Below are 19,451 nucleotides of genomic sequence, written 5' to 3' on the forward strand. Positions count from 1 at the left end.
AAGAAGCAAGGTTAAGGTCTGACGGTGACAGAGGAAAACAAACTCTTTGGTGGAGTTGGCGTTGTGGATTTTCACTTGGCGGTCAGCATGAACCGGCTTGTGACTGGATCGGGATGGCATCACAGGGAGTGGATCATGAGGATGAAATGAACTTCGATGACAGGACTCCTGTTGTGGAAAAGTGAGAGGCAAAGCAACCAGGAGGGAGGACAAGGAGGTAAGACCCAACCGGTATACTAACCAGGGAAATAAAAAAGGGAGAAATAGTTAATAGCGAAGGTGTGCAAAGTGCTGGGGCGAGGACAGATTTGAGGACTGCGGAGAGGATGTTGTGGCTGTGAATTCAGGGAAAGAGCAGTGAAAATTCAGCAGGCGAACTGTGAACAGCATCTGAAGCAGTGAAGAGAGTGCAAGTACAAAAGGGGATGGAGGAGACAGGAAACAACTATACAAATTCAAAATCAGCGGGAGCTCCAAGAATGCAGACTAATACAGAACTCAAGTCAAACACAAAGCAGAGGAAATAAAAACAATTGTGAGAGGAGTTGAAAATTGTTTAGCTTTCAAAGATGTATCTTGGGAACGGATCAACAAAAGGCTTGAGGCAGATGGGAGTCACTGGGGATAGGAACCAACGATTCTTTAGTGGAGTACAATATCAGGCATTAAGATTGTGTACAGGTGCATTTAGAACAACCCCGACTTCAGCATTGCAAGTAGAAATGGGTGAAATGCCTTTAGAATTAAGGAGAGTACAGCTTGCTCTAAGCTACGGGGTGAATTTAAAAGGGCATAATGGAGCTCACCCAACACAAGACGTACTGAAGCTGTGTTGGGAAAAAGAGAGGAGAGAAACAAAAAGCTTTGGGTGGACAATAGAGGGAAAAGCAAAAGAACTTGAAATAGCAGCAATAAACATCAGTCCAACAGTTCCACTCTCGGTGACACAACCTTGGGTACTTCCTGAACCTAGCGTGGACCTCACACTGTTAAACAAAAAGCAACAACAACTACCACAGTTAATAAAAGAAGTAACAACAATGATCACATTCAAATATATACAGATGCATGGAAAAGTTCAGACCACAAAATAGGCATTTCATTCATAATTCCAAATTTAACATTAAAGGATGCAAGAGAATCAACAATGAATTATCGGTGTATAAAGGAGAGATGATGGCGTTATTAGTAGCAGTCCAGTGGGTTGATGAAGTGAGACCTTGGGAAACAGTAATATTCTGACTCTAGCTCATCTTTGATGAGCATAAAATACGGACAGTCAGACAGCAGAAATTCAACAAATATACAGAAGTCAAATGATGGGACTGAGCAAAACAGCAAACAAGAAATAACCAATAAATGACATCCAAGTTCCATTGGGTAAAACAAATGAAAGGTGACAAAAACAACAGGAAGAAGAAAGAATGAGCAGATGGTACTGCAGAATTCAAAGAAGGGTTAAAGCCACAAGGAAGACAGCAAGATCCCACAGAGAGGAAACAGTAATATCAAGATTACGATTTGGTCACCCAGGACTTAACAGCACCTTCTATAAAATAAAAAAATAATGAAAAACATGTCTCAGGAAACTGTGACTCTTGTGACTAACAGGAAACAAGAGAACATGTCTTGCTTTAATGTTCAAAATATAAAATATTTTGAGCCTCACAAAACTGAAGAGACAGTTAACAGAGAAGTTCGAATGAAAAATGTTATGACGAAGAACTGGTTTAATAAAAAGAATATAATTTTGTTGTATTTAACCGTCTGAGTTTCCCTTAGTATGATTCAGTCAGACTCCCGATCCACACTCCAGACCAGTGGGTGGCGGTAATGTACCATAACGTGTTGTGCCAACCGCTATTAAGTCCAAGAAGAAGAAATCAATTTTGACTCAACGCTACTTTAATTTGTGATGTTTCTTTTGTATGTGTGTTTTTTTTAAGGCAAATGGAAGAAGTGAATTAGCCTCAGGAGAACAGGACGGGACTTTCTACACGTCCACCAGGAAACAACAAGAATGAGTTTGGTTTGAACGTTTCGTTAGCTTTTTTCTGCAGACATGAAGATCACCGACAGCGCGCTGCGGAGCTTCAGGGTCGCCAGGACTTACAGAGAAAATGCGCAAAAAATCAACTGTGTGGATTACAGCCCAAACGGGGAGAATGCAATATCAAGCAGCGACGACGACTGCATTGTGTTGTATGACATCCTGGAGGGAAAGTGAGGAGCTGTACAGCTGACTGCGTGAATGAGATGAAATTGGGATGCATTTACAGCCAATTCATGCAGCTTCTATTTTAATATTGGATTAAGTGCTTTGTATGTGTGAGAGAATAGGAGGTGTTGAGCATGTTACTTTTGATGTGGTCAAATGAATTACCAACATGAATATTTTGTTTTCTCTCAGACCTGAACGGACCCTTTTCAGTAAGAAGTATGGGGTGGACCTGATCCGGTACACTCATGGAGACACACAGACGGTGGTCTACAGCTCCAACAAACTGGATGGTAAGAACTGCTGTCAGGAAGTACCAAATGGTAACACAATAGTAAAATTTTAGTTTGGGAAAATAAGATGATTTCATGTCCTGTAGATACCATCCGATACCTGTCTCTGACTGACAACAAGTACATCCGGTATTTCCCGGGTCACACTGCCAGGTGAGTCCACCTGGAGCCAGGGGCGGATCTATGCCCGCCCAGTAAGATTCATGGGGGGGGGGGGGATAATAATAATATATATATATAAAATTATTATTTCCTTTTTTCCCCATCGCGTCTTAACAGTGAATTTTAACAGAACAGAGGTCTAACTGTGGAGTATTCAATAGAATAGGACTTATATTTAAATGACAGGCATCTGTCTTACGAGGTGTATTATAATTTTCAGTTGGTCTGACAGATTTCTTTTAAACGATAGAGTTTGTACACACATCTCAGCTTAAAAAAAAAAAAAAAAAAATCAAACCCATCCAGACTTTTGCAGGCTCACCCATGAGCTACATTCTGGCTCTGCCACTGCCTGGAGAACACAGAGGTACACCAAGAAGAATGTGTTTCAGAAAACATGCCATGTGCTGAGAATTCAAACAGAAGAACTGTCAAGTCAGTTTTCATTTGTATATTGGCAAGTCACAGCAGCAGCTATCTCAAGGCAGTTTGCCAAAAGAGCAAGTCTTGGGTTTCTACTTATAATATTATTTGCAAAGAGCCAACCATTCCCATCAAGAGCGAACACTTGGTGACGATGGAGACCATCTGTCTGACCAGCTGGGTTAAGATAGAAAAGAGGGGGGAAAGGTCCATGCCCTAATAGTGTTGTTATGTGTTGGCTTTAGCTGGTTTATTGACAGTGACGGGTACAACAGCCCAAACTTTGAAAGAATATTAAGAAGCTGAAAGTCAATCAGCCCCTCCAGGAAATCGTGACACATTACCAAAGAATCTCTTTACTGAAAGAAGAAGAAGAAAGAAAAAACAACTTATATACTGTTTGACATCAACACGAGCAATGTATGGATTTTAGATGTAGCATACATATTTTAATCCTTCTGTTATTCATACCATATATAATCCATATATGTTCACAACAATGTGTTCACCCTTACACTCATGTTTTCCAAAAAAGCTCTGTCTTTCTTAGCGTATATTTCGCTCAGCAACTAGTTACCCAGTTTTCCACAGGTTTCGTTGAGTTTCACTTTGGCTTATCTGGACTTTTTGTCTTCTACCTGTTCTAATACGTCTCTTTATCACTGCATGGTTTCAGGGTTATTGCTTTGTCCATGTCACCAGTGGATGATACATTCATCTCAGGCTCGTTGGATAAGACGATCCGAATCTGGGACCTTCGATCTCCAAACTGTCAAGTGCGTAGGCAGACTGAAAAGGACACTTTTGTAGACAGTCACTTCACTTTGTGATTAGCTACTGCTATAGTTGCTGACCTCAAAGTACTGTATATCAAATTGATGCTAATCCCCATGTAATGAGTGTTGTTCTGGGAACACTGGGTGTCTTCTCTGTTAGACTAGCGCACAGTACCTACACAGATGTGTTGTAAGATGGTAGAGAAGAATATGGGAGAATAAGAGAGGAATATGGACATGTACACGCAACCTTTTGTTAGGATTTACGTGTTTGTGTTTCAGGGTTTGACTAATCCATTGGGGAAACCTGTCTGTTCCTTCGACCCAGATGGGCTGATATTTGCTGCAGGCGTAGAATCACAGGCCATCAAACTGTATGACCTTCGTGCTTTTGACAAGGTGAACTACAGATTCAGTGTATTAAATGTTCATTTTTCACTTATTTTTGTGCGCTGGTTATTTTTATAACTCATTTTATTTCCCTTCAAAAGGGTCCGTTTGCCTCCTTTGAGACCCGGTTTACTCGCCCCTGTGACTGGACTGGGCTAAAATTCAGTAACGACGGGAAACAGATTCTTGTCTCCACAAATGGAGGGATCATCCGTATCCTTAATGCTTTTAATGGATCAGTGCTGCACACTTTTTCTGTAAGAGCTTTACAGTGATTAAATCAATTTACCCCAAACTAACTGAATTACATCTGTTTGTTAATCAGTGCAATTAATTCTAAGTAGCTGAGCGCTGCCCTGTTTTTGCTCACTTGAAGGGCTACAACAACAGTAGAGGCATCTCTCTGGAGGCCTGCTTCACTCCAGACTCACAGTTTGTCATGATTGGTAATACAGCAGCCTCAGATTTTTAATAATTAGGTGTCCCTCCTGTAAGATTTCTGATCTCATGACATGTAATGGTCTCTTGGTGTGCAGGCTCTGAAGATGGGAGAGTCCATGTTTGGAGCATTGAAAGTGGGATGAAGGTGGCTGTGCTGGATGGGAAACATCCAGGACCAATCAACACTCTGCAGTTCAACCCCAGATACATGACGTTTGCCAGCGCCTGCACTAACATGGTGAGAACATCAAACACTACATTAACCTTTGCGGAACAAGCTGTGTGCTTATTTTTACTTTACTCTCCTGTTCTCCTAACAGGCTTTTTGGCTCCCGTGTCTTGATGACTTATAGTGGGATTCACTACATCAGCAATGATGCAGGGCACATAAATCTTTTTATGCTTTTTCATAAGACTCTTCCGATCTATTGTTGGAGATTTTTTTTGTTTTCAGACTTTTACCAACTGTATTTAACAGTAACGTTAAAGGCTACCTAAAATGCCTAGATAGCTTTATTAACAGTCTACACTCAATGGTCATTTTTTTAATTGTTAAAATATTTTATATAATAAACCTTTTTTAAACTATTAAGAGTTTTTCTTTTATTGCCGTCCTTGCTTTTCCCTCCATTTGCCACAATTTTAACTGAATTATTTTAAAATCAAAGTGCCAGTGGTGATTATTTTAGCTTTTACTAATCTGTTGATTGTTATTTTAATAAGTGAATGAAGTAAGTTCTATTTTGGACTGTGAAATGTAAGGAAATAGTTAATAATGTGAAAACTCAAGCAAAGCCTGAGGTGTTTTCTTGCAGCTTTTTATTTTATCCGAATATATTCAGTTGGTTATCTAATGGTACAAATGAAAGCAGTACACTGTTACAGCTGGCAACACGTGGAAAACCCTTCAAAAAGATGATTGATCAATCATCAAACAATCACAACTTTAAACACTGTGAATATTACAGTCTATATACACCAAACTACAACATCAGTGCATTACTACGTCTCAGAACAGTGACACATCCCTTACCAGATGTAAGCAGAAGTTCAGTCAGTCTATCAATCTATCTCCTCTCTCTGTGAGAGAAATGGGCGTATTCAATAATTTTGATGTCTAGTTTTCGTCATTTTTGTACATTTAAAGTTTCTCTTCCTGATATAGAAGAGTGAGTGGGGGCTCTGTTGAATAATGTATAGATGCTTGGGTTATGTACTCACCATGGAGTGAATAATGGATGATCCCATCACAGGTAACCTCACAGGTACACACTTATCTTTTTCTCACCAACCTGTGTCTGTGTGTGATGGAGGATTAGAGGAATACGTTCTGATGGTTTAAGCATTTGTTGCTCATATTCTTGACTCGTATCTGGTACACATGCTCTACTACCTTTGGATGTATGTCAGCGATCTGTCCACACCAATTCAATGCTCAGGGATCCTAACACTACACTTGGGGATGAACTGTCCCAGTTCCCCAACAATCTTCCTCATTCTTGCCTTTTTATTTGTCTTTAATGGTTACATTGTCCGCCAAAATGGACATAATGTACAAATACCTTAAAGGTCAAATTCCTGGTCCAGGTAACAGTGTTGAAATGTAGCAGCCAGATTCTTACTTGGTGTCACATTTCTGTGACCAGATGGCTGGAATTTGAGATCATGCTACTTGTATCTGCTGTGGTCACTCCGTGGGAATGAGCAATAAAATGTCATTGCATGTGGATCACTGACTTCATCAACAATGGACTTCTATACAGCCTGTCGTACTTGAGTGTGTCAGACAGTGTGTGATCGGGTAGATGCACCCCCACCAGAGCTTCTTTAAAGTTGCGGTCATCGATACGCAAAGAGTTTTAGATCAGTGGTTAGGGTGGCATATCCGCTGACAGGCACGTTATTGCTCATCAGCCACAGTTCCGCAGATTGTATTTCAAGTCTTAGGACTCTCCCAAGTCACATTCGAGGCGTTTGTGTCACTGGAGTTGGTGGGTCCATCTGTCTGCCATCAGTGGAGAGACAGCCTACCTGCTGAGTGCGAACAGTGAAGACACAGAGACTGCCAAAAGATGTCACACCAAACTGGAATTAATGGTAAGTATTGTTTCTTATTTCAAAGGAACCAAACTCTTCTCAAAGCAAAAACTATAAGAGTCCAGTTGGCAACAAATTGTTTCAATGTGCATTTTAGGTTCTTTTATCTCTTCATTCTTTTTAGCATCTGATCAATGCTGTTTAAAATATAAAATATAAAATATAAAATATTCTCATCATCTCCCTTATGATGTTATCTGGTGTTTGAATGTTTTCTCTCTAAAGAGGATCATTTAAAATCATCCTGAAGTGATCACTTAAATTCACCGACATCATTTAAACAACTGTGGATCAGCTTCATGACCTTGTGGGGTTGTATACAACTGATTCATAGTGTAAGCCTGTGTGTCCAATGTTGTGATACCACTAATTGTGATATTTAGCACCTACAAGTGATTATTGGTAGTTTATGCAACAAATGCATGCGTGTTATGGTATTTGGTAATCCGAGTGCAGGGGGACAGGTTGGAGGAAGCATACCTCTCTCACCTTTCTCACTTTTTCTTACATCATTTATGAGACCGCTGTGTTTGGTAACCATGGTGAGAGAGGAGGACGGAGTTCAACAAAGAGTTAACGCTAGTTTTTGGTACCAAGCTATCCCTCAGAAGTTTGAGCCGTGGGAATGATGAGGTTTATCCCTAACATTCAAAGGTTACAGCAATTTTTGTCAAAAATTTGTTTCCCATCTGGAGCATGTTTGCAGATAGCGTGACAACCTGGCAGTGGATCAAATTTTCTCCCTGAAGTGTAGTCTCAGGTTCTTACTTACCCAACTTACTTGCTTTCAACCCCCTGATCATCAGTTTTAACTTCTCTGTCTTATATCTGGTTACTTTAGCAACATCTGAGCTGAAAGAGTTTCTGGCCCGAGCGAGGGGAGGTGCCATCAGAATAATGAAGATTATCATCAGAAATGGTAACAATGGATGTTTCTTTAAATCAAAAGCATTTGTCACCATTGACACTTTCTTAAACACTGAAATGAACTGGCTGCCGTACATTTTCATCTGCAGAGGAGTTGGTGCTCGATTCATACAGAGAGCCTGTACACAGCTGGGACAAGGACTATGATCCGTCTCTGCTTCCTCTGCTCACACCTCGGGAGCCCTGCTACATCCTCTATCGTCTGGATTCCCACAACGCACAAGGATATGAGTGGCTCTTCATCGCCTGGTCTCCTGACCAATCACCAGTATGTCTGCAGCTCTTCGTGTCTCAAAGTATTACTACAACAAAGACACTATAAACTAAGAGTTAGATTAAAGCTAGATGCTCAAAAACCCTGTTATTGACAGATAAAGGATTATGAGAAATATCCACGAAAACAGCTGAAAATGAAGTTTATTCTGTATGTGAGGCTGCATGACAATTTCACAATAAGAGTACGAGTTATTGTGCCATGTGCAGGACAAAAGGTTCATGCTTAGATGGTGATTAAGCTTTTTAAAAAGGTTTCAGTATATATTTTCATACACTCATTACCGCCAGCAAGACACAGTGCTGGTCAAGGGTTCATATCCTGAGCCCAGGGCCTCTCTGTGTGGGGTTTACTTTTTTTTTTTTTTTTCCCTTCATTGTTCTGGTTTCATCCTTCAGCCCAGAGACATACAGGATCAGGTTGAGTGATGACTCTAAATTGCCAAGAAGTGTAAATGTGAGTGTGAATGTTTATCTCTTCATGTCTTTGTTTGTAAGTCCAATTTCATTAACCCTGTACAGTTAAACAGTAGAGATAATGGATGGATAGATGTGCTTCATAGGGGGAAACGGGTGCTCTGCCATACAAGGCAGTGAGTTTCTCAGAAGCTGCCAAGGAGAAGGGCAGAACACCAGAGGAGAAACACTGTAAAAGATTCACCTTATTGCTGTGATGAAGCCTTGTGCTGTATTAAATCAACACGATGAACACACATTAACCAGATTATACATTCGGTAAAAGCGAGCAAACAGAAAGCATGCATAACAGAATAATCTGTATAGGAGTGTGTACACTCAGTCAGTGACTTCCAAACCCAGCCCTCAAATCAACAAAACAAAAATGATAAAACCAGGTAAAACCTGTTTTCTATAGAAATCCAAAGAACTGAGCATCATATAATTATACGTTTGAAGCTCATTATATCTTGCGGTGCTTTCCATCTAGGTGAGGCAAAAGATGATGTACGCAGCAACCCGTGCCACACTGAAGAAGGAGTTTGGAGGAGGTCATATCAAAGATGAACTGTTTGGTACAGTAGAGGTCAGTAAGTTCTTCTAGAATGACAGCTGGTGACATTTTTTTTTCCCCTAATTAAATGCCCTGGTGTCTTCTGTTTGCAGGATGACCTGTGTTTCCAGGGGTACCTCCGACACATGTCGTCCTGCTCCTCTCCAGCTCCTCTCACAGCAGCCGAGCAAGAATTACAACGAATTAAAGTCACCGAGGTAGAGTCAAAGCACTGCGTGAATATGCACACTTAATATGTTGCGCGGAGTATGTGCACTCACTCTCTGTACTTCTACATTTTCCCTACAGGATAAGGTTGTATGGGTATGCAGTTTTTCCTCTTAACACAAATCTAAGTGTCTGTGAATGAGGAGGAGAGACAAACAGAGACTTAAAAACTGTCTCTTATGTCCACAGGATGAACGTAGAAGAATTGGGACCCCAACTGCACGAGCAAAGGTTTGATCAGTCCTGTGCAAAGGCAATAGTTTTCCAATCAAGTAATTTGTTTTATTTATATGATTTCTGATTTTCAAACATCCAGGTTACAATGGAGTTTGGCTTGGACAAAAGGGCACAGACGCTTCAGGGTCTCGCATTCCCATTACAAGTAGAGGCCAAACAAGCTCTGCAGCATCTGAAGCAGAAACGCATTAACTACATACAGCTGGTGAGCCCTCACAGAAAATGTTATTACTAATTTATACAGCATGTAACCCCCACCACCACCACGTAAGCCCTTACAGGGATTTATTTTAGAAACAGAGTATGTTCCAGTGTTTGTCTGTAAAATGCAGTGAAATTGGCTGTGCATGACTTGACCCCTGAACAAAGCTTGTTGGTATGTTGTGTGTCACAGAGACTGGATATAGAGAAAGAGACCATTGAGCTGGTTCACACCAAGCCCACAGAAACCCACGAGCTTCCGTACAGGATCCCCACAGACTCACCAAGATACCACTTCTTCATCTTCAAACACTCTCATCAGGGCCAGCTGCAGGAGGCACTTGGTTAGTACACAGTGTCACTGTAGGTGTGAGCACAGCGGTGGGCTGAGGCAGAGACGGCAACGATCGTCAGATTTGCTGCTTATAAAGTATCACTCGGAGATATGAAATTCTGTCATTCTGTTCTGTGTTTTCAAGGAACGGATTTTTTTTTTCAAGAACTATTTTATCAAAAATATATGTATCTCTTTTTTTTATTGAAAAAAATCTCAGTCAGATTTTAATCTGGATAAGGTTCCTTTGTGACTAAATGCAGCAATACAGCAATGAACATCTTTAGGGTGATATAAAAAAAAAAAAAAAAAACCGTAATCTTCTATCTCCTAAAAACTCTCATGACTTCCACCCTTTGTTAAGTGGCATCTAGTGGGGCCCCAACTCTAAGTTTAAAGCTGCACTAATCACCAGTTTATATGATGACAGGATCAAAGGTCTATTGTCTGTCTCATAGTGTGATATTCTCCCGATGTTCACATAGTGTTTACGTTATAGTTCTATTCACTCTCACACCTTCACAACAAAATGAATCCATGGCAGCTTTCAGACATTGTTTATTTGCCTTTTCACAGTGATAACTTGCACTGGTTTCAAAGCAGCTGCTGCTTGGCAGTTTTCAACATGCGCTCTCTTAAGTCCAACAGACTGATCTCATATGTTGTTGTCTAAACCATGTAAAGGGGATTTCTGGCTTCTGTGTCAAATACCTCTGACCCCAGAAATTATATTTTTAAACTGATCCAGTGAAGTAGCGAATACCATCTGCCTAACTGACAAATTCATGCCTCCTCCAGTGTTCATATACTCAATGCCCGGGTACACTTGTAGCATCAAGGAGAGGATGTTGTACTCCAGCTGTAAGAACAGGCTACTTGATGAGGTGGAGAGAGACTACCAGCTGGAGGTCACCAAAAAGGTACAGGTTGCCAATAAAATAATACGCAATAAGTTGTTTCTGCATGATCTGGGACCTGTCGAAGATCATAGCTCAAGACCATTAGGAATTTCTATATGGAAAAATAGTGATACATCAGTCGAACAGTTCATGTGTGTGATCATTACTTTCTGCGTGTGCATAGATGGAGATAGACAGTGGCGATGGCCTGACAGCAGACTTCCTGTATGAAGAAGTCCACCCAATGGAGCACACTTTAAAGCAGGCCTTTGCCAAGCCCCGGGGGCCAGGAGGCAAAAGGGGCAACAAACGTCTCATCAAGGGTGCAGGAGAGATTGGGGAAGAAAGTTAGACACTAAAAAGACACAACTCTGAGATGACTTGAATTGATTTGTAATTTGAATATTCAGACTCCTCTCCTATGCTTTTACACAGGACATAAATCTCTCTGAAGATAAATAAAAAATGAATCCACCAAAAGGCAGAATTAATTTATGTTTTTCTGTGGTGAAATGAATGTGAGAATTTTTAAGTTATAACCAAGATACCGATTTAACATCAAAATATGTTCCAGGAACTGCTATGTCAACACTGAAATAGAAGTTCAAGGTGATTTCCTGACATTTCTCAGTTAAAAATAGTAGTAATCTCCACACTTCAAAAGTGTGTATACTTTGAAGGAGGTACACCACCTTGTAGATAAAAATCCAAAGTTTTCTTTCTTCTCAATACATGTATTGATCCACCAGAATATCAGTATTTTCAAACTCCTGCCAGTCTATGAACACAAATAAAACTTCACGACTGACGAATGGATACACAATATCCAAGATAATGATGATGATGAACAGTGAGTCTGAATGAATCTTACCAAGCAATTTTAGAGGGTTAAAATGCCAATCCTACTCAAAGTCTATACAAATATTTCCTGTCTAAGTTGTGGCTTGTGTCCTCTCCGGGAATTACTGGATTTTAGGATCTTTCACATTGATTAAAAAGACCATTGGACATGAAAATGAAATGTAAATTCCATGGTGAAATTTCTTCCATATTGCATAGGTGTGGTTCACTCTCTATCCCATATATATATATATATATATATATATATTTTTTTTTTTTTTTTATATATATATTTTTTTTCCCACAATTTGACTACATTAGAAGTGAGGTCTGCTCTTTCACATGTACCAAAATTAAAGTATTTTCTTTAGTTTCATGAGTAACAGAGAGACATTGATATCCCGAAGTCATACAGTCATGCAGGCCAGCAGCAGCAGGGATCATGGCTCAGTAGTAGAGGTCAGTTTGTTATGTGTGTGTTTTCCAGGAAGTGTCTGTACTCAGAAGCCTTCAGCTCTTCCTTCTGCTGCTCTCATGCCTCACAGGAAAGATTGTTGATGAGAACACGTTTTCTTGGAAATGCAGTGGAGAGCTGAATGACAGTTTTCATTATCTCCGTTGATGGGAACTGTAAGGTGAGTGATGATGAACCTGGATGTTTTAGAGACACGCTGACTTCTGATGTGGCACTTTACTTCATTTCTCAGAAAGGATAAATTAGTCATTTCCACGCCAAGTTTCTAAGTAATATCTATGAACAGATGCAATCTCTTACTGAAATAGTGTGCGCCGTGCAGCCTGGATAGAGTCGATGTTAACACACATGATGTGTCTCAAATAAAAGAAATGACTGCTTGTAAGGAGTCAGAAAGTCAGAAATGATAGCAGTGTAGTGTTGAAATCATACATTTCACTATTAGAATACCCAACACACATACACAGAAAAAATGGAATAAAACGGTGTTTCCAATCCGCTGAAGCTGAATGCAATATCACACACATTACTGCGTCAAGACAAAGGGCAGTAACCCGAACACCACCGGAAGTTATACTCTGCCTTCAAATTCAAAGTCTGAAAAACTGTCTGTAGCATCGAGAAGTGATGAAACAAACGAGGAAGTTACATTAACATTTCTCATAGTTCTCCCTGCACGGATGTGCCGGTTTGGTAGAGGCTTTAAAACTGTCCAAATATTCATTATGTCTGCTGTCAGCTGGCACTGGCTGCAGCCTCCAACCACCCCCCTCAAAAAAAGACAAAGTTTTAAATCAATTCTCACAACAAGCTTATTTATTAAATACCACTTGTATTTATCCTGTCATGTAAAGACTTGGGCTCAAGGGTTGTGGGTATTGTTTTGAAATCCGTGCAGGAAGTGGTGTGTGTGTGTGTGTGTGTGCGCGCGCGTGCGCGCGCGCTGACTTGCGCTGAAACAGAAAACCTTTCTTGGAAACAGGTTCCTGGAACCGGACAGTCTGATCCGAACTGAACTCAACTGTTCTCTGTCCTTCAGTCCTTTAAGTGAAGACACACACGGTGGACACTACAGCTGATGGGGACTGCCGCTATCAGCACACATCTTTATTTTTCTACTCCCAGATATTGATGGATTATACATCGAGCCGGTTTTTCAGCCAGTCCGCATGATTTTGATTGACTTAAGGTAAACCTGTTTTACCCTCCGTGTATCTTCAGTTTCGTTGGTATTTTACCCTCCATATCATGACAGGGCTCTCTTATTAATTTTAGTCTGTTTCAAATGCTAGTGTATGGACTGAGTATGTGTATGCGCACTGTATGTAAGTTACATTCCATTTAAATGTTGTTCATATAATCACTTAAAGTTGTAGTAGTTTTTTTTTTTAATCTAAAAATAGGGATTAATAAAAAAAATAAATAAAAAGAACTGACATAATTTTTGGTTTCTCTCTGGGTTCAGAAATATATTTAGTCTAATGTATTTAATGAATGTTTTCTCAAGGAAATATAATGTAAACAATACAACGTATTAAAGCTACTAAAGAGAAATTTCAAGACAGTGAGGTTTTAGCATTTAGCAATAGAGCTGTATTGACTGGTTACTTTATATTTTATTATCATTACTTTATGTTGTTTTTGTGTGTGTGTTATATTTTTGTTTGCTTAGTAAATGTAAACGTGATCCACCTAGCCCAACCACCCCCACTTAACCCCTAATATAGTCTGTTTTTTGACCCTTATCCTTTAGTTACTTTGCCTGTTTGCTTTTTTGTTTGCTGCTTATTTTTAATCCAAAAATTGTGATGATATCCCCCCAAAAAGCAACCAAAACATAAATGTGTGTGTGGATTTTCATAACTTGCTTTACTTGAGAGAAATCTTGGAAGAGAATACAACATACACTTGCATAAGAAGCTTATTCCTGTCTCCGTCACTGTATCAAACATTACATGTAACAAATATAAGTAATGCTGCATGAACATTATCTTGTTAGGTCTTCAGTCTGAAATGGTTGCCAAAGCAGTGACCATTTTCCATCACGAGGAGCACGGCGGTTCATGCCCCCCACATTCCTCCTCTCGACCCTGGGACCCTGCAGAGGATATTCACTGCATCACCACCACCTTCCAGTATCTACAAACCTCAGGTACATCAGCACATAAAAGGTTGTCACTTGTTCATTCCCTCCAACACAGCCTATTCTTAATTTTGTGTGTTGCTTTTTAGCTTGTGTGCGTTCACATCTGATCAAGTCACAGTAATATCAACTTTTAACTTTAATGCAAATGTGATACTATAATGTTTTACCTGTTCACCTTTTTTCCTGTGCTAGTGCTGGATGCTCATGTCATGTGTTTCACTGCCTTGCGAGCTGCAGTTCTTATTAGTCTATGTTGATGAGAACATGGGCTGTGTGCTTGCTATTTAAAGCAGTTGTACCACATAATTGAGCCAGTGAAAATGGCTGCAGTTGTTTTGTCTTCAAATAAGCGTTTTCTTGTCATTTAGTGTGATCCTCTTTTGTCAAAAAATGTGCGTGTTTTCTAGATTTATATTTGTTTGATGATTGTTTTGATGTGTTTCTTTGATTTTTTTTAGGCTGGTACTGGGGCTCCATCTCTGCAAGTGAGGCTCGAGAAGCTCTCCTTACAAAGTCAGAAGGTACTTTCCTGGTGCGGGACAGCAGTCACCCTCAGTATATGCTGGCCCTGTCAGTGAAGACCCGATATGGACCTACAAGTGTACGAATTGAGTACAGCAGGGGTTGTTTCTGGCTGGACTCCATCTCTCCTGGTCTGGCTCATCTGCAGTCCTTCCCAGATGTCCTCAGTCTCATACAACACTACAAAAGCTCATGCCACACGCCACAGCAGCAGGTATCTAATGACATTCACCCCAAAACTGACCCTAACCCCCATGCATCTAAAGACAGTGGAATTCCTCTAAAGCTGATGCACCCCTTACATAAATCTGAGGTCTTCCCTTCTCTGCAGCATCTGGCCCGCCTCACTATCAACAGACACACAAACTGCCCAGACCAGCTTCCACTCCCCAAGCTTTTGCTGCACTACTTGCAGAACTACCCTTTCCACATATGAGAGTCCCTGTTCTTCAGACAGAGGACATGGAGACTGAAACATGGCTCAGGGTCACACTCCATGACCGCACACTGTGACAATTTGAGACCGCCCGAGGCAACAGAGTCGGGTCCAGATGGAGCATATTGTAATGTTACTGCAATAAACCTCATTGGAACCCCTTGCTCGTGAATGAGCCCATTCTCACTACAGTGCTACTGTTGATCCACAAGATTATTTTTATGTTTCAGTCACTGTAATTAATTGATTCATTTTATTTCTACAATGCCAATATGCAAGTTCTGGGTTTTTGTTGTTATTTCTTTTCCTTCCTTCTAGTAACAGCGAATTGTTTAGATCTTTGCATGCTGTTAGGTCAGCAGCCTCAACTGTTTTACTGTTATGCTTTGTTTTGCTTTTTCAACAAAGCAGCCCTAACTGTATCAGCAGTCATAACAACACAGCCATATCATCGAGCCTGTCTTTCCTCTTCTTTGGAAGGACAGCTGGGAGGTGATATGCATGAAATCAACATGAACTTGATGAACCACAGCTAAGCCTGCAAGCTCCTTTAACTTGCAATGTTTTGGAAAGATTATGAGTATCACAAAAATCACACTAAAGCCTTTTAAAATGTCCTCACACCCTTAATGGTTTCCTATTATGAGGAATCCTGATACAAGTAGAACATACATTAAGAGATAGAATATTTAAGGCTACACTGCTGAGACATGTTTGGATAGATAGAGGTCACACTGACACTATAGGACTTGCACATTGGAGGGTCATGGGTCGCTGAACTCATTTTAAATGATAAAATAAAAGTCAGGGTAGCACGCGTGTTTTGCTTTTTTTTTTTTTTTTTACGTGCAAGAACATTTTATTCCATCAGATAGTTTCCATTTTCAAAAGTTGAGCATTACTTCTCACAAAGTCCTTAACAGTGAAAAGTGAAAGCTGTTCATGGCAAATATGGTGATATTGAAGAATCTGTTTACAATCAGGTGCTGTTCTCTGGGCTCAGACATTCACATGGAGAAATAAATCTTAGGGTTGTCTAGTTTGTGTATCTTTTCACCATTTAATGACTGCCTACTTACAAATACTGTCTTAGCTTTGTTTGTTGATTTCCTGTGATACTCCATCCGCCCATCAGATGTCATCAGACTTTCTTTCAGCCTCCACATCCATCTACTTTCCATTTCCAGTTACCAGAACTTTCCTGTTTTCCTCATTTCTCGCTACTTTTACATGCTATTTATTGTACACCCTTTCCCTAGTTGTTCCCCAAATTAAACGCGACAATATCTCTGTATGTTTCCCTCTGTGCGGTTCATGCTTTATGTTGTCTTTACCTGTCTGTCTACCAGTCCAGAGAATTCACGGTGAGCCTGTTCCTCATCACTTAATCTAATAGAGTCCTTCATTATGTCAGCCTGTCTGTGTCTCTGCACTTGGGTCTGTGCTGCCTGTGCTCCTTTACCACCAGCTGTAAAAAAAAAAGTAAAGCATATCCTCTCACTAAATCAATACTTGAATGAAGATCAAAGGCTGTTCATGGAAAATTGTTATCAGCCAATCAAAGCACATCGATTGAAATTTGATGTTATTCTCAGAATTGGATTATACGTGCCTGTGGATTTCAAGGAAAGTGACCTCAAATATTTTCTTTTGTTACAAACAGGGTTTTTTTTTCTTATCACCATTGAATGACCACTTGAACACACAGATAAACCGGATGTATTAGTGGTAAATTTTTTATGGCAAAACACCTCAGGTAGTTTCTGCTAGAAGGAACTGAGCAATGCTGAGAAAGCCTCTTATCTGGATTAGACTAAGAGCTGTAGTTATTAATACATGGCTGTGCCAGTTGAACAGATGCACTGTCTCTGCCTCAGGCCACCAACCTGGTTCGTTTGAATCTTTTCTCTTGTCAAATTTTAAATGACTTTTATTACCAATATCAAAGCACTGTTCTCATAACAATCACTATCTCCATTATTCATTTATCTTCTACAGCTTATCTGTCTCCAGGTCATGGGGGTGCTGGAGCCAATCCCAGCTCACATTGGGTGAGTCCATAACAGGGCCAACATGCAGAGATGACCAACCACTCACACAATTTAGAGTCACCAAGCAACCTAAACCAATTAACCAGAGGAAACCCACACAGGCACAGGGAGAACATGCAAACTCAGAAAGGCCCCAGGCCCAGGAATTGAACCAGCAACTTTCTTGTTGTGAGGCAACAGCGATAACCACTCTGTCACTGTGCTGTTCCCGATCTCCTTTATAAATTAATGAATGTTTTGACTTTCGGTAAACAACATCACCGCACCACAACTGCAGAGGCTGTAAGCTGATGCTAATCAGTACAACATACAACACTCAGAATAATACTAAAATATTACAGTGTAAAAATTCTCTTACATGTGAAAGTTAAGAAATCAAAATTTATATCAGTAAAACTCATTTTAATTGCATATTCTAATGGAGCATAAAATGTGAAGTTCAGGGTCCAAAAGTCTGAGACCACATTTTTGGGGGCCATTAGTGAGTTATTTGACTTTAGATATTGATGAATTCATGCGTAAGAGACATTTTAATGTACCTTGTTGAGATGGAGCTATATGCAGCTATGCATTGATGATACTCTGTATTTTAGTCTGTAATAATATATTGAATTTACTGATCATACTTTTTGTGAAAGAGAGGGATAATGTTGAAATCAGTTCTTCTGCCTCAAAGTAACAAGGATCTGGGTCCGCACCTGGGGGATTGTTCATGCTCTTGCTGTGCCTGGCTGCCTCAGGACACTCCAGCTTAAACCCACAGTCTACATGTACACTGGGCCAACTAGTAACTTTTAAATTTTATCAGAGGTGTGAATGGTGGTTTGTGTCAGCACTGTCAGCACTGCGATAGACAGGTGACCTGGTCAGTTTCTGCCCCAGCCTGGCCCAGTGTCAGCTATGATTTGCTCCAGCGACCCTGCACAGATAAGTAGGTCTAGTTATAGATAGATGGATGTGAAATCTGCTAAGTATAGTACTCAAGTAAGTACAATATTTCCATCTAAAATGCTGTGATATAGATGTGTGTCATAAACAACCACACTATAAAAATATTCAAGCAATTCCACGTATCTCACATGGCTGAATGACTAATTGGGTAAAAATGGCAAATGCCTGACAAGACCCAAGTTTGTTATAAACAAGCTCGGCTATAGACATGAGCTGCAAACTGAACTACAACGTGATCCATTGCAATATGAACCATGTCAGGTTTTGTCTTTGAAGCATCATGCTTCAAAGACAAAACCTGACATGGTTCATGGTTTGTCTTTGAAGCATGAGACTGTATGCTGCTAAAGCATCTGTGGACATGGAATGGGTGGTCCTGCCCAGATGAGGGCCTGTTTCAAAATCTTTTTCCAGTTAAGGAGACACAGCGACATGTCACAGTAGGAAACGTGAGTGTAAATAGAGTGTAAATATGAGTGATGGCTGAATTCCTTTTAATTTCTTCAGTTTCATTTTCTTGCTATTGTTCATGCTGGCTCTCTGTCATACTGGCATGCTTGACTTGTACACTCAGAGAGAATACTGTTAATGTGTTAATGTTAATGGTATCAATAATGCCTTTACTTTTCTACTATGACAAATTGGAATATCTCCCACATAGAATGAACTATGTGTTTGCATGGTATATATCATTAGTGTGTGATGTCATCAAATTAAGAAAAATGGCTATCTAGCAATGTATGTAGCTCTTTATAATTATCTTGAATCTATATAGTTTCTTGATATAATAATCTTTCAGTGTTGTGGGAGTCAATATGAAATGAGTCATTAGTTAATCTTGTTTTGTTTTTTGTTTTTTTAATATGTATACATTATTGAGGTATGGACAATTGTGTTACTTTGAACTTGGGTAGGACAAATTTTGTGCATTGAGCATATTTCTAATCACTTTCTAAAGTTTTGCAAACCAATCAATCAACTAATCTGGAAAATAATCAGAAAAAAAACTGTCATGGTAATTATATAGAACTTGCAGTCCCTTACAAAATAAAAATATAAAATGCAACAGCCAACTGAGTGATCATAGCACAGTGGTATGTATATGAAATTGGCCTTATTCGT

At 39.9% G+C, this 19,451-nt stretch overlaps 3 protein-coding genes across 7 annotated transcripts; all 3 read left to right on the forward strand.

Annotated features, from left to right (window-relative positions):
- The first annotated feature begins 73 nt into the window (after positions 1-73).
- Positions 74-5,281, forward strand: LOC115043293 (WD repeat-containing protein 82-like). Of its 2 annotated transcripts, XM_029501614.1 has the most exons (10): positions 74-217; positions 1,947-2,223; positions 2,411-2,511; positions 2,598-2,664; positions 3,773-3,872; positions 4,155-4,271; positions 4,364-4,519; positions 4,639-4,708; positions 4,799-4,941; positions 5,024-5,281. In XM_029501614.1, the coding sequence occupies exons 2-10, from the start codon at positions 2,063-2,065 to the stop codon at positions 5,054-5,056; spliced, it is 948 nt and encodes a 315-aa protein (XP_029357474.1). In that variant the 5' UTR covers positions 74-217; positions 1,947-2,062; the 3' UTR covers positions 5,057-5,281. The 2 variants fall into 2 exon arrangements, with proteins under 2 accessions (XP_029357474.1, XP_029357475.1); XM_029501615.1 differs by lacking the exon at positions 74-217 and having other exon boundaries at positions 1,884-2,223.
- A 1,494-nt stretch (positions 5,282-6,775) lies between these two features.
- Positions 6,776-11,260, forward strand: LOC115043291 (twinfilin-2-like). 2 transcript variants are annotated; one of them, XM_029501612.1, is made up of 9 exons: positions 6,776-6,800; positions 7,642-7,719; positions 7,817-7,995; positions 8,947-9,042; positions 9,123-9,245; positions 9,554-9,679; positions 9,869-10,019; positions 10,808-10,929; positions 11,093-11,260. In XM_029501612.1, the coding sequence occupies exons 1-9, from the start codon at positions 6,776-6,778 to the stop codon at positions 11,258-11,260; spliced, it is 1,068 nt and encodes a 355-aa protein (XP_029357472.1). The 2 variants fall into 2 exon arrangements, with proteins under 2 accessions (XP_029357472.1, XP_029357473.1); XM_029501613.1 differs by having other exon boundaries at positions 9,123-9,227.
- Positions 11,261-13,240: 1,980 nt separating this feature from the next.
- On the forward strand, positions 13,241-19,384 carry LOC115043302 (cytokine-inducible SH2-containing protein-like). 3 transcript variants are annotated; one of them, XM_029501631.1, is made up of 4 exons: positions 13,241-13,412; positions 14,223-14,375; positions 14,828-15,105; positions 17,326-19,384. In XM_029501631.1, exons 2-4 carry the CDS (start codon positions 14,237-14,239, stop codon positions 17,380-17,382), a joined length of 474 nt encoding a protein of 157 aa, XP_029357491.1. In that variant the 5' UTR covers positions 13,241-13,412; positions 14,223-14,236; the 3' UTR covers positions 17,383-19,384. The 3 variants fall into 3 exon arrangements, with proteins under 3 accessions (XP_029357491.1, XP_029357490.1, XP_029357488.1); XM_029501630.1 differs by lacking the exon at positions 17,326-19,384 and adding an exon at positions 15,223-17,316; XM_029501628.1 differs by lacking the exon at positions 17,326-19,384 and having other exon boundaries at positions 13,242-13,412; positions 14,828-17,316.
- Positions 19,385-19,451: the final 67 nt, after the last annotated feature.

The sequence above is a fragment of the Echeneis naucrates genome, chromosome 5 (assembly GCF_900963305.1).
Source record: "Echeneis naucrates chromosome 5, fEcheNa1.1, whole genome shotgun sequence".
NCBI lineage: Eukaryota > Metazoa > Chordata > Actinopteri > Carangiformes > Echeneidae > Echeneis > Echeneis naucrates.

What these genes read in the sequence shown, in the direction of transcription:
- LOC115043293 (XM_029501614.1), top strand. Translation starts at nt 2,063, where the DNA reads ATGAAGATCACCGACAGCGCGCTGCGGAGCTTCAGGGTCGCCAGGACT. An exon ending in TTCCCGGGTCACACTGCCAG is followed by an intron (nt 2,665 to 3,772) that starts GTGAGTCCACCT and finishes GCATGGTTTCAG; the next exon opens with GGTTATTGCTTTGTCCATGT. An exon ending in ACCTTCGTGCTTTTGACAAG is followed by an intron (nt 4,272 to 4,363) that starts GTGAACTACAGA and finishes TCCCTTCAAAAG; the next exon opens with GGTCCGTTTGCCTCCTTTGA.
- LOC115043302 (XM_029501628.1), top strand. Translation starts at nt 14,237, where the DNA reads ATGGTTGCCAAAGCAGTGACCATTTTCCATCACGAGGAGCACGGCGGT. An exon ending in CCAGTATCTACAAACCTCAG is followed by an intron (nt 14,376 to 14,827) that starts GTACATCAGCAC and finishes GATTTTTTTTAG; the next exon opens with GCTGGTACTGGGGCTCCATC.
- LOC115043291 (XM_029501612.1), top strand. Translation starts at nt 6,776, where the DNA reads ATGTCACACCAAACTGGAATTAATG. An exon ending in GGTCTCCTGACCAATCACCA is followed by an intron (nt 7,996 to 8,946) that starts GTATGTCTGCAG and finishes CTTTCCATCTAG; the next exon opens with GTGAGGCAAAAGATGATGTA. An exon ending in GCATTAACTACATACAGCTG is followed by an intron (nt 9,680 to 9,868) that starts GTGAGCCCTCAC and finishes TGTGTGTCACAG; the next exon opens with AGACTGGATATAGAGAAAGA.